Source organism: Canis lupus, chromosome 1, assembly GCF_011100685.1.
Source record: "Canis lupus familiaris isolate Mischka breed German Shepherd chromosome 1, alternate assembly UU_Cfam_GSD_1.0, whole genome shotgun sequence".
In the NCBI taxonomy this organism is placed as follows: Eukaryota; Metazoa; Chordata; class Mammalia; order Carnivora; family Canidae; genus Canis; species Canis lupus.
In genome coordinates, this window is record NC_049222.1 from 27,315,302 (window position 1) to 27,327,355 (window position 12,054).

At 47.5% G+C, this 12,054-nt stretch overlaps 1 protein-coding gene across 4 annotated transcripts in view; it reads right to left on the reverse strand.

The window, feature by feature from the left end:
• Nucleotides 1–3,277: 3,277 nt before the first annotated feature.
• SGK1 (serum/glucocorticoid regulated kinase 1) overlaps nt 3,278–12,054 on the reverse strand; it is a 109,745-nt gene continuing 100,968 nt past the window's right edge. Inside the window, exons 1-12 of one of the 4 annotated variants that reach the window (XM_038526063.1) lie at nt 11,299–11,486; nt 8,596–8,671; nt 8,062–8,137; nt 7,544–7,648; nt 7,356–7,439; nt 7,107–7,238; nt 6,725–6,837; nt 6,245–6,368; nt 5,689–5,784; nt 5,102–5,257; nt 4,905–4,994; nt 3,278–4,487 (exon numbers count right to left, since the gene is read on the reverse strand). In XM_038526063.1, the coding sequence (XP_038381991.1) occupies nt 4,320–4,487; nt 4,905–4,994; nt 5,102–5,257; nt 5,689–5,784; nt 6,245–6,368; nt 6,725–6,837; nt 7,107–7,238; nt 7,356–7,439; nt 7,544–7,648; nt 8,062–8,137; nt 8,596–8,671; nt 11,299–11,332 (1,254 nt within the window). In that variant the 5' untranslated portion in view covers nt 11,333–11,486 and the 3' untranslated portion in view covers nt 3,278–4,319. Of the gene's footprint in view, nt 4,488–4,904; nt 4,995–5,101; nt 5,258–5,688; nt 5,785–6,244; nt 6,369–6,724; nt 6,838–7,106; nt 7,239–7,355; nt 7,440–7,543; nt 7,649–8,061; nt 8,138–8,595; nt 8,672–8,817; nt 8,980–9,577; nt 9,724–11,298; nt 11,487–12,054 lie in introns of those variants that run through there. The other 3 variants (XM_038526061.1, XM_038526062.1, XM_038526060.1) reach the window with 3 other exon arrangements.

The window sequence follows — 12,054 nt, forward strand, 5'->3', positions numbered from 1 at the left end:
TCAAGGAATCACCAGCAGGCAGAAGACCACCTCTTCCCTGTACCCTCTTGATCATTATTTCCACTCCCCTTCGCTTCCCAAAATCATATCCTGACTTCTATAGAGATTCATCTTGTTTGCTTGCTTTCCAATTTTATATAAATTAAATCATACAGTCTGGTTTCTACATTTTTTTGAGATTTATTCCTTGTTGTTTTATGTAGAGATTATTCATTTATTTTCACTGTAGTATAGTATTCCATTATTGGAAGGCACACTGCCTTATTTTACTATTGATGGACATTTTGAATATTTCCCATTTGGGGATAATATGAATAGTATTATTATGAACATTATTGCAAAATTTTTATTGAATATATGTTCCTTCTTTGGGGTATAAACCATGGAGTGGAACTGCTAGGTCATAAGCTATCCATATGATCATCTTTAGTAAATAGTGCCATACAGTTTTCCAAAATGGTTGTGCTAATTTATGCTCCCAGTTCAAGATCCTGTATTTCCAGCTGCTCTTCATCTTCATCAACAACTGATAGTGTCTACCTTATAATTGCAAATCCCATCCCCTTTCTCCCTCTCTGCATATCATGACACCTACAAGGCATCTTAGTAAAAGTCTGATGAAATAATAAGTGAATTAATAATAATAATAAGGTAACACACAATTGCCTGCTCCTATACCTGTTGTCATCTGTTAGAATAGCATAATAGTTACAAGCACAGGCTTTGGGGACGGGCCATAATGATTTGCCTTCTAACTTCACTACTTACTAATCAGCAAGTTACCTGTCTGTGCTAGTCTGTTCACTTTGACATCGTGGGGTTGTTCTGAAGACTTAAAGAGACTAGACTGCACTCTTAGAATAATGTCTGGTATATAATAAGAGCTCAGTAGTCTTAGCTATTTGTGTTCTTATCTAATGCTAAAGGTCTGCACTCAGACTTCCTACAAATAGAATCAGTTGGTATAAGAATCTTTGGCATGCCCTCTGTGAAGCCTGCTCTAGGCAGCTGACCCCACAGAAGCCTCTGCACTTCAGAAGTTCTCTTTATCCCCATTCAGCACCTGCCATACACCAGGAGTAGGTACCATGTCTCCCCAAGTAGATGGCAAATTCCCTAAGTACAGTGACTGAGTCTTCATGGTAGCAGTGGTTTCAAAGTCCCATTTTAACTTGTGGGGATGATAGCTGAATACCTTCCCCCAAACCTATTGTTGAACAGATTCATAGGGAGAGAGCAATGGAGCAAGTGTACTGTCCCCTTTTGCCAACACCATGCTCAAATGTTGTTCAAATGCGAGGAGGGATATACTTTACTCTCATAAAGATACCGCTGCATGTATGTGACTTGATATCACAGTACTTAGTAAATATTTGTTCTTTTTTAAAAAAATTGATCCCTTGTTCTTTCTTGACTTCCTTGTCCTTGCCTTGTTCCCATCCCACCCACCTTGTGTTTGATCTAATCTCCTATTTGTGTGACAATGTTTGGGATTCCTCTGCTCTTATCAATTCCTAAGGAACACAATGAGATCTTCTACAGTGATGGACCCAATAAACCAAATTTCTACCCTTGAAAAAGCAAAAAGCTCTGTAACCCATGACTAGCCCCTCTGACTCATCTATAATTAGATTGGAGACTCCCAGCCTGCAAGAACTGTGTTCAGATAAAAATGTGATTTAAGTTCTCTTTGTTCAAGAAGGAATTAGTAACTGTTATTGATAATGAGGATGAGGAGATTAGCAGAAAGCCTCCCCATTAGAGCTGGTATCAGTCTTTATTAGGAAAATGCAGGCTATAGATTCTCTTTGTCATTATAGCTGACTTTGGCATCTGGGTTTGGTAGAGGATTCAATGTGTAGCTAGTGCCCATAGGTCCAATAGCATCTCACATGCACAGCAGGAGCCCACCCTCAGCAAGAAGTCATTAACTCACTTTGATCCCCTTCCTTCAGTGGATAACAAGGAAAGAATGAAGTCATCTCCAAATACCTGTTCAGCCCTTCGAAGTCTTGGGAGGAAGGGGGCTGTGGTGGTGGTGGAGGTGAGGGGATGAATGTGCAGAGAGAGATGTAAGAACCATGATAAAAGGGAAAAAGATCACAGCTTTCCTGGGGAAATCCCTGTGAAAATGGAGAGGCTGTGGAGAGTGCAGTGGGCTTAGAGTTAAGGCAGCAGCCCATCAGCTGTTGGAGGACTCCCTATTTGCCAGGAATTTGTGTGAAAGGCCTAGAAAAGTGGAAAAGTACAATTTGGTTTCAAAATGACGATCTCTTAATATCCTAATATCCTCCCTTCTACGTTAGATATTCCAGTGGCCTCTGTGCACCAGACCCAGAGTGGTCAGGGCTAGCCAGTGCTGGGTGCATGCCAGCTCAAGAGGCTTCTTCTAGTCTAAGCCGGGGACTGGCTCCTCGGGGGTCCTTCTGTGAGTTGGCATCAGCTTCCATTCAGCTCTGGGTACCCTCCGACACGAGTCCTGCCAGCTCAGCTTCTCAGGAACATACTCATTTACGACAAACACCCCCACCCTCTTTAGTGGCATTCTACTCACAGGCAATTGTCTTGACTTCCATTTCAACATTTATGGAAAAAGTCTCCCTTTTCCATTAGGCTCTTTAAGGACAGAGATGTGTCAGCTTTGCCCACTGCTATATCCCCAGCATTCAGGGCAGAGCTCAGCCCAGAGTAGGCACTCAAATTAGTTGTTGAAGGAATTACCTGTTACTTTAGGCAAGCCAAATGTCAGGACACACAGCCAACTTCAGAGGGTAGGCAATAAATAGAAGGAGCACTGCTCCATGGCCATCCTTGTGAAATGGATTTATTTGTACATTGAAAAGGGATTGTTTGGATGGATTTGTGAATGACTGACATAAAATACTAAGACCTCTAATATAAAGTGGCTTTAAGACTACTATACCCCCCCCGAATTCTGAAGCTGCTACTATTGGAGGCAAATCACTGACCTGCAAATTACAGCAGCATTTCCCAGGTTTTAAATTTTTTTTTAAAAATTTTTTAAAATTTATTTATGATAGTCACACACAGAGAGAGAGAGAGGCAGAGATATAGGCAGAGGGAGAAGCAGGCTCCATGCACCGGGAGCCTGACGTGGGATTCGATCCCAGGTCTCCAGGATCACGCCCTGGGCCAAAGTCAGGCGCCAAACCGCTGCGCCACCCAGGGATTCCCCCAGGTTTTAAATTTTTAAATGGACCCACTATTACCTTTCCCCACCCCAACCGAGATATACAAAATTACACACATGACACAATTTATGTAAATATTTTTCAAGGTTTTATTGCAAACCAAAGTTGGTTTATCACACACAAGAAAAGTTGTGTGGTGGGGTGGAAGGGGCGGGAAGAATTGTACATATTATAACCATGTTAATTACAGTACATTAAAATGTTGGTTTACATTACAAATAAGCCTGTAAGTTTAAATATACTAGTGTTATAACCCAATGTACAGACTTTCTTTATACAATACATACACTTATCAGGAATGCAAAAAAAAAAAAAAAAACATAAATAATGCCCATTTTACAGGTGACATTTTAAACAATGAAAATACCAGGCTTTGACCGACAACTGGGGCATTGGTCCATAAAAACCCTTTCTAAAAATAGAAATATTTGTAGCAGCAATGCTTTCTTTAAGCATCTGGATACAAGTCATTGCAAGACCATTTTCAATAAATTTTAGTTATTAACTGTATCTTACAAAAAAAACGGTCTACACATAAATTTATCTTCCAAATATGGAAGAAACAAACAATGTCCCACATTGTAGTGTCCTGCAAGTGTCACATTGATGCTTATAACTAAATCCATCTGTGATCAAGCATACCACACTCATACTACTGTTCACACAGTAAATCCACAAGGAAAAATAAAGAACTGAAACGCTCTGCAATAGGAAAAGCTTTGGAGCTAACACGATCTCATCAGAAAAGGCACATTTCATAAGATTCGTTATCACGGCCCAGACAGACCTTCAGAAAATCCTTCTCAGAACTGCGTCATCCTACTAAGACTACTGCATCTGTCTATGGCGGCACTCAAATGCTCATTTCAGAGATAGCACCATGTTGGAAGGAAGAATAGAAATGAAAACCTCATGAGCTCACTGAGAGGAGGATGTGCTCTTCGAAAAGCTTCCAGCAAACAGTGTGCAATAAGATTGCCAAGATGTGCAAGCTTCCAGAGATGTGCAAATTCTCTTTATGTCCTGTCAGCTGGCAGCTCCGCCAAAAGGCTAACTAAAACACTTAAAAACACACATAAAATCCTTCAAGACCAACCCTCGGACTATTCAGAGGAAAGAGTCCATAGGAGGTGCATAGGAAAAGCCTAGGAAGGCCTCGGCCGCTTCCTTGACGCTGGCTGTGAGGAGGATGCTGTCGGGGGACCTGCCAATGGAGTTGGGGACTGGCTCTTCAGTAAACTCAGGGTCAAAGTGCCGCAGGTCACTAGGTCCACTCTATTGGGGAAGGAAACAAAACCAAACCAAACCACTTAGTGTTAAGAATTCAGGCGGCAGACAGGACGGGGAAATCCTCTCTTGGGCTTTCAAAGCTGGAGCTCAGGTTTTGAGGGATGACCATCCACTTCAAGTGTGGAACCCACAGGCCACAGCAAGTTTAAATAATGAGGATAGTGTTCACTTTTTCTCTTTCAGTACTTTTAATTGAGAAACGTGTAGAAAAGTCATGTTAGTCTCGTTGGGACAAAAATTTGACTTTTCATCTAGATAAAATAATGGTTTGTGAGTAAAAGTTGTGCCAATTCAGTCCCTGAGGGTCCCCAACCCTCCCCCCTACCCACACTGCCAGCCCCAGCTCTGACCTAGGGGAGTGCCCTTCGCCCCTTCCTATACTCAGAAGAAAGAGATACTCACCACATTTGGGTTGAAAGGGGGAGTAATCTTCTTATTAATGAGATCATCCCAGTTAATTAGGGAGAAGAAGACATGATTCTTAATCTCCATCTGTTGAGGAGAAACAGGAGATTGCTTCAGACACAAGAGATTCAGGGAGGGCAGTGGGGTCTAGCACATTTCCCGGAAGCCCAGGACAGGAGGGGGATGTCACTCACAAAGTCATCCTTGGCGCCCAGCCTCTTTGTCCGGTCTTTCTGCAGGAGGCCCTCCAGGAGGTGTCTGGCGGAATTGGTGATATTTGGCTTCAGCTGGAGCGGCTTGTTCAGAATGTTATCATACATCTCAGCTGTATTGCGGCTGTAAAAAGGAGGCTGAGAGGAGGAGGGACATTGCTGGTTAGCTTTAAGTTCCTACAGCACGCATTACCAACAAAGTCTTGCACCACATTAAGCTAGCTGTGACAAAGTCTTTTCCTTAACAGGCTTTCTTTGCCCCAGATTTTTTAAGTGTCTATCTCACAACTCCTATCAGGAATGGATCCTAATAAGCCACATTTTTCCTCACACAGGTGCAGGGGGCCCTATCTAGTAAAATGTGAATGTACAAGAAAGAAAAATTCACTAACAGCTTTCTCTAGAACACTTACAAAATAACCACTGGGCCTCTCTTATCAGCATTTGATCAGCTTATTTATAGAGCGCAAGACACAATGACCAGTAAGTCCAGATTTTAAGACAATGACATTCTAGGGAGCATTATTAAACCAGGCGTAAGATTCCATGACTCTCCATGTGCTACTCACCAGGCCATAGAGCATCTCATATAAGACGGCCCCCAGGCACCACCAGTCCACGGTCCTGTCATAAGGCTGCTTATGAAGCACCTCAGGTGCGAGATACTGAAACACAAAGCAGGAAAACAGAGCGTTTAGAAGACTGTGAAACCAGGCAATCCCAGGAGTGCACCAGGAGTGCATTTTGAAAGTGTTGAGACCCTGGGGTCACTTGCAGGATGGGTTTCTTTACATTACTTCCTGATAAAAATTGCTGGACTTGGGGAGGCTGACTGGCCAGGTATCATTCGGATATTTAGGAAGCTGCTGGGTACCCAACAGATAGCTTACTTGAGAATTTACAACCTTTTATGACATGGCTTTTGCAAACAGCTGGTCCTAATTAAAGCCACATATGAGGCCTCAGGATTTCTCATGCTGCATCAAACAGCAAATATATTTTCCTTGCTCTGAATTGGACTGAAAAATCTCCGAGAACAATTTACCCTTTTGGTAATTTCAGTATAATTGTGCTTGGCTCTCCCGGGAAGGGGCAGACCAGGCAGCAAATGCAGAATGCTCCTACCTCGGGCGTGCCGCAGAAGGTGGACGTTGTGCCATTGTGTTCGATGTTCTCCTTGCAGAGGCCAAAGTCAGTAAGGACAATGTGTCCCTGTGAATCCAGCAAAATATTCTCTGGTTTTAAGTCTCTGCAGAAAAAAAAAAAAAAAAAAAAAAAAAAAAAAAAGTTGTGTAGGTGAATTTCACTTCATAAGAAAGCCTCTGTGAAAATAATAGCTTGGGGTATTAGAAGCATTTTCAATTCACTGTAGCTGTACAGTGAATAAAAAGGGAGTCCTTGTTCTGCTAATCTATTCTGGATTTGGCACAATCCTAGCTGGCTAGTTCCCTGGAGGCATGGGGTCAAGACAGTTCACATGCTGGGGGTCCAGCTATAGGTGACCAAGCTGTACCAAATACAAATGATTTTAAGGCTCTGTCAGAGGCGGGGCTCCGTCTCCTTCACACCTGGGAAGGTAACCTTGCGTGCTCTCCGGCGGCTCACCTATAAACGATGTTCAGAGAGTGCAGGTAACCCAAGGCACTGGCTATTTCAGCAGCATAGAAACGAGCCCGTGGTTCCAGGAAGCAACGCTCCCTCTGGAGATGGTAGAACAACTGCAGGAGACGGGACAAAGTTAGTCTGGGTTGCCAGGGCCTGATAACAATGCATTTAATTAGTCTTGACATATATAGCTAAAGAGGACAATTGCAGGAAGTGGCCTTAAATAGTCTATTAACTATTTGAAAACTTCAGGTTAAAGGAAAGGCTAATTCTGGTAACTCCCCCCTGCCCCCCAAACATCATTTAGAAACTTTCCTGTCAAACTAAACCAAAAATTCCATATGCAGACACCCAAAGGTCAGTTCATATTCCCACTGCTCACCTCTCCACCGTTGATGTAGTCGAGGACAAAGTACAATTTGTCAGCAGTCTGGAAAGAGAAGTGAAGGCCCACCAGGAAAGGGTGTTTCACATTCTTCAGTAGAACATTCCGTTCCGACATAATATGCTTTTCCTAGAAAAAGGACAATTAAGATGTAGTGGCAAATTTCAACTTGGTACCAAAATTCCAAGGTAAAACCACTCAATGAATGTCTATCCCCAGCTGCAATCCATCAAGCACACTTCGTACCTCCTTCTTTTTCAGGATCGCTTTCTTCTGTAAAACTTTGACTGCATAGAATGCCTCCTCTGCCTTGTGTCTTGCTAGAAGAACCTGTAATTTCAATAACAAAAAAAATCATTTTGCTATCTACAGGGAGAATATAAAATGAACACACGAGGGACTATAAATAATGAGGCCTTTAAATCTGAAATTACCTTCCCAAAACTGCCTTTCCCAATCACTTTCAAGAAGTGAAAGTCAGATGGTTTAGCATGAGGATTGGATGATGGTCCCAAGTTGATTTGCTGAGAAGGACTTGGCTGGAAAAGAAAGTATTTTCTTTTAATATCCTTGCTTCAAAGGAAGACAACAATAAAGGACAGGCCATGTAAAAAGATGCTACATCTGCAAATGGCCGAGGCAAGTCACCACACAGCACAGAACCCCAACCAAGACTATTTTTCATCCGAACACATTTCTATTTCATATGGGCGTATGGAAATCGTACACAATCGTGTTGTGTGTCTGGATAAAACTTTAAGGCAACAGGCCTTTTAAAATACTTCACTGACTCAATAGTTAAGTAAGTGCTTATGTCACTTGTTATGCCATTAACTAGGCATTCCTGCCTTGACACTAATTTCTAGAAATGCTATTGTAACCCATCAGTGTAGGAATACTGACTCATTTACGAGATTCCTCTACAGAAGCATCACAGAAGGAGAATACTTACCGGGGGGGAGGGGTTGGCATTCATAAGCTCAGGCTCCTGAGGTTGGGAGATCTTCAAAATGGACTGAACTTCAGGGCTGCGGAGAAAGAGAATAATTTAGAATCTCCAGAACTCGTCACCAGGGGGCACACCAACACCAGTAGGAAGTTTCTGGCTCAACTACCCCTCCCCCCCCCCATACATACAGTTCGAGTGTTTAAACTAAAAACACCCAAAGAAATTACTGAGTTAAAGAAAATATTAGCCAAAGAAAATAAACCCAGTTAAATACAGGGATGAGGGCTGTTCTTCATGAAAACAGGGGTGAATCAGGCGAACACGAAAATTTTATCTTACAGCTCTAGGACAGGTCCAATCAGCAAATTAGTTTTTATGTTTAAGAGGTTTCCAACTGGAACTTAAAAGAGGGTTCCCACCCTCCGGGAAGCCTTCGGGCTTTCTGATCAATGTCCCCGGAGAGAATGTGTCTTTACTTCTGGTAAACAAACTCTACAACTTATTTTTATTTCTCCCAATCCTCCCGGCAAAACTTACTGTTTGCATGCATAGGAGTTATTGGCAATCTTCTGAATAAAGTCGTTCAGGCCCATCCTCCTCTGTTTCATGAAAGCTGTGAAATAAAGGAGAAATAAACGTCTGGAGGGCTTCGTGACGTCCGACGCCGCGCGCGCACACACACACACACACACACAAATCCTTAAAAATAAGATTCCCACTTGGCAGAGCCCAGAAGTTCGGTACGATCCCTACACTCACCGATGAGGATCGCTACCATCCCCCTCATTCTGGAGTAGGTGAGGGCGCCCCTAGCAGCCTCGGTCTTCACCGTCATCTCCGCGGGGAGCGCGCAGGGGCCGTTGGCGACGGGAGACCGGCTCGGCCGACACTGACCGCGCGCCCCGCCGCCCGCCTTATGAGCCCGTCGCCGCCGCAGGGGCGGGGCCCGCGCGACACCGAGACGCGGCCCCGCCCCGCCCCGCCCCGCCCCCGCCGCTCGCGCGGCCCGGCCGGGCTGCCCCGCGGAGGGCGGTGGCGGGCGGTTGGGCCCCGGCCCCGGCCCCAGGGCGAGCCCGAGGCGGGGGCGGGGGGCTCGGGGACTGCCCGGGGGGCCCGCGCCGGATTCTTAGCTGCCTCTCCCGGCTCCCGGGCGGGAAATCGCCGGCGGAGGGGGCGGGGAGGTGGAGTCCGGGGTAATTTTCCACCTTTTTTCTCAATTACTCCGCCCGGCCGAGGAAATCAGAGTCGCGGCACCGGGGCGCTTTCCGCCCGGCGGCTCTGCCCCTTCCCTCCCGGGCCCGGGGCGGCCCGCACCCCGCCCCCCGCCCCCCGCCCCCGGCGGCCGCGCACCACCAGCCCCCGATGCCCCCCTCTGCGGGGTCTCCGTGGGTCCGGGACCCCGCGCTCCCGCCGCCCTCCCAACCCGCGCCCCGCCGCCCACCCCCGGTCCCTCGGGCGGGAGCCGAGCGACTAGCGACGGAGCGGGGGGGCCGTCCCCGGTGGCGGCCGCGGCGCTTACCCAGGCCGCTCAGGAGGAAGGACTCGCTGCGCTTCTGCGCCTCGGCCCTCTTTTTGTGGCGGGGCCGGAGCAGGGACTCGAGGCGGGCCCGGGCCAGCGCGCCCTGCATCTCCCCCATGGGCCGCGGCGGCCGGGCGCGCGGCGGGCGAGGGAGCCGGGAGAACACTGACGTTTCCTTGAAGGAGCCGCCGTGACTCAGGCCGGGCAAGATTTCCTGCCCCGAGACCCAAAACAAACAAATGGCCCTTGTGCACGGCCGAGCCGCTTCCGAAAACGCCTTTTTTGTGCTTCTGGCCCAAGCCAAGCGAGGCTGCAAAATCCCAGAACTTGGAAGCGGAGGAAGGAAGGAAAGAAAGAGGGAAGGGGGAGGGAAGGGTCAGGAATGTGTAGGGGAGGGGGCGGAAATAAAATTCGTCTCCGCACTAAAGGGGGTAAAAAAAAGTACAATCTGCATTTCACTTTTTTCCCCCTAACCTTTGAGAACGTTCTGTCCGTTCCGCATGTCATTTTTTTTTTTTTTTGCATCTTTAATCTCCGCCACGCCAGGAACACGTGAGGGAGTCGCAGTTCGGGGAGCGGTGGCTCCGCGCCGGGCGCCGACCTGGCGTGACCCGGGGCAGCGGCGACTCCCCGATTCCCCCTCCGGCTCTCTCACCTGGAAACTCCGCAAGGTCTTGAAAACCCTTACTTTGTCCTCGCCTTCCCTCCCCCTCCTCCGGCTAATTTCAGGGCTCTTTCGAGTCCCTGATAAACTGGGACCGGAGACCTCGGGAGAGAGCGGCGGGTGCCTGCGCTCCAGCGCGCGGAGGACCGAGGGCAGCGCGGCCCGGGACCCCGCCGCTGGGGGCGCCCGGGCGCTGCGGCCGGACGCGGGCGCGAGGACTCTGGCCGGCGCCGGGCGGGCAAGCCACGAGCAGGCGACGGGGCCGGAGAGGGAGCCGGCTGGCTGCAAGGCACTAAGGTTCGCGGGGCCAAGCGCCTGGCGCTTGCTGGTGCTGTCAGCGGTGGCTGCCCTGCCGTGACCCCTTTATTGGCAACGGCCCTGCCATTTCTGAGTTGCATACTGGGTCTGACACACTCCGAAATACCAGCTGTCAAACCGAGAATAGCATGTGAAGCGGCTTTCCTTTCGTCCTGGGCAGGGATTTGTTTTGCAGGCACAACCCCCTCGTCTGCCCTAATATGATCTGTAGCCTCAGCTGCTTCTTGGTTTGCTCAGTTGCAACAGCCCCAACCTCGGAGAGGGGAGCACACATCCTCTCCCCTGAGAGGGGCTGGAAAATTTTGCTCAGCTTCCACCCTCAAAAAAAAGCACTTTTCAATGCCTGAAATTGACGTTCCAAACTCAAGCAAGGTTTAGAATACTCCAAGTCACAGTAACTGGCCCATTACTGTTTCCTCTTCCATGGTACTGCCAATGCCCCCCGCCCCCCCCCCCCCCCCCCATGTTCCATTCCATTCTAGCCCAGCAGGGCCCTCCTCTCCCACCATTCTGCCCCCTTGTAAGACAGCAAATTTGGCAAAGGCTGCCCAGAAACACCAACCTGCACCGAGATTTCTGCTTGTTTGTTCTTAAAATATGAAACTGAGAAACCTTCATCAGACACCCTCCCCTGCATCCCCACCTCCTGTGCCTTCTCCAGGCCAAGGAGCCTCAGATCCTCTAAAGCATCTTCGTTTTAGCCATCCTCTCCAAATTACACTAATAAAAGTACACAAACCTTTCAAAGGGGATTTTATAGCTTCCTCTTTCATTCTTCAGGTTGCCTAAGACATGAAGGTTGGGGATTACTTTCTGGAGGCAGGAGGTAGAGCTCAGTTATGGCTGGAATAGCCTCTCTGCTAATGTGCCTGATAAGGCTGGAAGCTGAGATGTCAGGGAGCAGAGTCAGAGGCAACTGTCCTGCTCTGTTATGCACCCCACTTTATATAAAGGCAATTTACATACAGGAAGGGAGCAAGCTGCAAAGTTCAACACTGGGCCATTTATTCTCTCCATTGCAACATCACTCAGAAAATTACAGTCATCAGCGTCCTGAGTTTATTACACCCCCAGCAAGACACACACGAAATGTAACTTGACTGATTATCATCACAAACCAGTCCAGAAAAAATTCAAAACACATGCACAGTGTTCATTTTTTCAAAGAAGCTCTGCCACATGCATTCCAGGAGGAACGTGGAATTCAAGTTAGAGGGCTCTAAGTGGGATAGAGAAGAAGCACAACCGTATGATTTGTGGTTGGAACAGAAAAGGAACGTCTGATGTTCTTCTTCCTCCCCCTACCCTAATGTTCAGCAGTTGGAGACGGACGGTCTGTTAAACTTATCATTTAACGTAGAGAATCAAGTTGTTGAGACTGGCTTTTCTTCCAACCGGATACCTGAAGGGTGGAGCAGGCGCCCCCAGTTCTGTCCCAGCAACCTACTAAGACTTCCGAACAGGAAGGTGACACACAGCAGTGGCGGGTGGATGG